Here is a 3235-nt window from a genome sequence, read left to right on the forward strand (position 1 = left end):
GCCCATGATGCACTAAGCAGCACTATCGGGATGGTGGACAATTAAACAAGAAAGGATAGAGAGAAAACAACTGATGGGTCTATGCAATTAAGTACTTCCTCCGGTCCTTTTTACTCCACATATTACGTTTGTGTCAAGTCAAACTTTGCAAAGTTTGAGAAAATTTGTATTGAAAAGTATTAACGTCTATAAGAGTAGGGCATTTTGGAGACCGAGCTCCATGGAACCCTTTATTTTGAAAAATTCAAAATTCATAAATTTTGGTTTCAAAAAATTCTGAAAAATAATACACAAGTATGCAAGGATGTAAAATGTATGTGTGGGAAAATTCAGGATGAAATACCTTGAATTGTGAGCTGCACAAAAAAACAAAATCATGGACTTTAAAGATGAACAGTACATATGCTAAAAAGCCCCAAATTTGTCTTTTTTGTGTAGCTAACGTTTTAATGTATTCTGACCTAAAAATTTGCACACATGTACATTATGTATCTAGGTATATGTGTATTTATTTTCAGAATTTTTTGAAACTGAAAAGTTTGAATTTTGAAGCTTTCAAATAAAGGCCTCCATGGAGCTCGGTCTCTGTTTGGCGTTTTCGCTACAATACCAAATATATATACTATGAAACTACATTTCATAATGAATCTAACAATGTTGATTTGACATTGTGAATGCTAATACATTTTTCTAAAAGTTTGGTCAAGGCAGAGATATTTTGACTTCGGACAAAACTTATATGTGGACTAAAAAGGACCGGATGGAGTAACAAGAAAGCCATGTGACTTAAGATGCATCACTAGGCGACATACTGAATGAAGTGGGAGTTAGGAAGATGACACTGTATATTAGTTGCCACTGCTTGAGCACGTTTTCCTTCTTGGAGGCGTCGTTTTTTGAGAACCTCTTCTATTGTCCGGGTGTTGTCTTCGGTGGTGGTTAGATTGTCTCTGTTGCGTGTTTTTTATCACTGCGACGGGGTCTTTGTTTTTATATTTCTATCTTTTTTATTTTTGTTTTTGGTTGTGTGCATCCTTGATGTCTTCCGATATCTTGTTGGTGCAGCGGACGGGTGTAATTGGTATCTTCGCGATATTAATATATTCCATTTTTCGAAAAAAAAAAGTTGCCACTGCAGTCCGCAGAGATGATTAATCAGAGTTCTAGGATAGCGGAGTTTTACAACAAATCAGTGACACTGAAAGTGAGAGCAGACTGAAAAGAGAGAGTGATTTCTTATGGCCTATAGACTATAGGGTAATAGTCTCAATATAGTGGATAAACCACTGCTCCCAAAAAATGTGGCAAGAGAGATTACCGTTCAGAAAATGAATGACTGAGATAATTGTTTTTTATGAATCTTACCAGTAGGGTGCACATTTCCTTTTGATTCATAATCAAAAACCAGTTTATTTTATGAGAAAAGTTGGTCCGTAAACTAAACCCGATGCGAACAGTGCAAAACCTTAGATAATAAAAAATCACCAAGCTACATTTGGCCTAGAGCATGCCAAGTCAGTAACCTAATGCTGATTGCACGTTAGACGCACCTACGAATGCTTGGGCGAGGCCGTAACTATTAGCAAAGTCGGTCCAAATGACCCAGATTTCATTAGATAAACCTAGCAGTACATCTTCCAAAAGAACCAAAAAGAAAAAATAAGAAGAAACTATAGGTCAGTCCTTGCATTTTACACGGAGGATATCAAACCACGAAACTAGATTGAAATTTGGTCCGTACAACATGCATCAATACAATAACTAACCCATCGCCACCAGGGGCAATTTAAAAAGTGCAAACTTCGTGTTTTGGTACAATCAGTAGTTTGTGCCATCCACCATAATATATTGCAAGTTCAGCGAGGTTCTTTTATTCTTATTGGTGCAATGATACATATTGGTATACTCAACAAAAGTACAGACATATCTACGTGGCAATGCACGTCCATCTATGTCTATGTGGCATGGAAACCTCCACGGGAAATAGGTATCAATTGTAGGTCATATTTTCTTCCAACGATGATCCCGTATTTCTCGGTCATGTCCAAAAATTGCGGGTTTGCCTTGCCAGGAAGCACCCAGTCAAAGTGGTAGAGAAGATTTGCCAAAGCAATCTCCATGGTTGATGTGCCAAAAAGTATCCCAGGGCACTGCCTCCGACCAGCACCGAAGGGGGTGAATTCAAAGTATGTCCCGTTGTAATCCATGTTATTGTTCTCAAACCTTTCAGGCTTAAACTCTTCAGGGCTTTCCCAACAATTTGGATCCCTGGAAACCGCAAAAGCATTAATGTATATATTGGTGCCCTCAAGCATGTCAAAACCCATAACTTTACGGTCTTCCCTGGCCCTGCGGGGGATCAAAGGACCAGGTGGATGCAATCTAAGAACCTCCTTAATGACCATCCGCATGTAGTGGAGTTCAGCGAGGTCACTATTAGTAATCACAGCTCGATCTTGACCTAGAACCTCTCGGATCTCAAGCTGTGCTTTCGCCATGGTTTGGGGATGACGAATGAGCTCAGCCATAGCCCACTCCAAGGCAACTCCCGTGGTCTGAGTGGCACCTGCAAATATGTCCTGAAAAAAATGGTTGTGGTATGTATGTTTATAGATTATAGACGTATATGTAGTAGTATGAAACAAAAAATCAATTCATAACCAACAATTTATGTTTATTAATGACAAAAGTCGACATTAAGACATGTATGAAAGGATGAATCTAGGTTTTTTTTTGCATTTAAACTTTGCAGATATGATATCACATAATCAGTTAGCTATGCAACATGAATTGTAAAGATATAGGCAAATTAATAAGAAGTATAAAGAAAATTACTCACAAACAAGACGGCGCCTATACTCTCAGTGGTCATAGGGAATGTGAACGTGTCCTCCTCCTGCAGCCTGAGCAGCACGTCCAGCAGGTCGTCGTCGTCGTCGGTGCTGGAGGCACCGTCCTGTGCGGCAGCTCGCGCCGCCTTGCGCCCCTCAATGACGTCGGCATTGATACGCTGGATGTGGCCATAGCTCCTCCTCATGTGGCGCTCGCCGTTGCTCAGCCACCGAACCAGCCACGATGACGGGAAGAGGTCGACGAGGCAGAAACCACCTAGCAGCACGAACGCCTCATCCAGCTCCCGGAGGTACTCCTCCTGCTGCGGGAACTTGCCGCCGAACACCGCCCGTGACACCACGTCGTTGCTGAGCGCCATCACCTTCTCGCTGACGTTGACGGC

At 41.2% G+C, this 3235-nt stretch overlaps 1 protein-coding gene across 1 annotated transcript; it reads right to left on the reverse strand.

Moving 5' to 3' along the window:
- Positions 1 to 1955: 1955 nt before the first annotated feature.
- LOC119345946 (ent-cassadiene hydroxylase-like) lies at positions 1956 to 3232 on the reverse strand (the record flags this gene model as incomplete). The annotated part of the gene is made up of 2 exons (XM_037615751.1): positions 1956 to 2579; positions 2840 to 3232. Coding segments are annotated over 2 exons (1017 nt in total), but the record flags the coding sequence as incomplete, so codon positions are not given.
- Positions 3233 to 3235: the final 3 nt, after the last annotated feature.

Source organism: Triticum dicoccoides, unplaced genomic scaffold, assembly GCF_002162155.2.
Source record: "Triticum dicoccoides isolate Atlit2015 ecotype Zavitan unplaced genomic scaffold, WEW_v2.0 scaffold34967, whole genome shotgun sequence".
Taxonomy (NCBI): Eukaryota; Viridiplantae; Streptophyta; class Magnoliopsida; order Poales; family Poaceae; genus Triticum; species Triticum dicoccoides.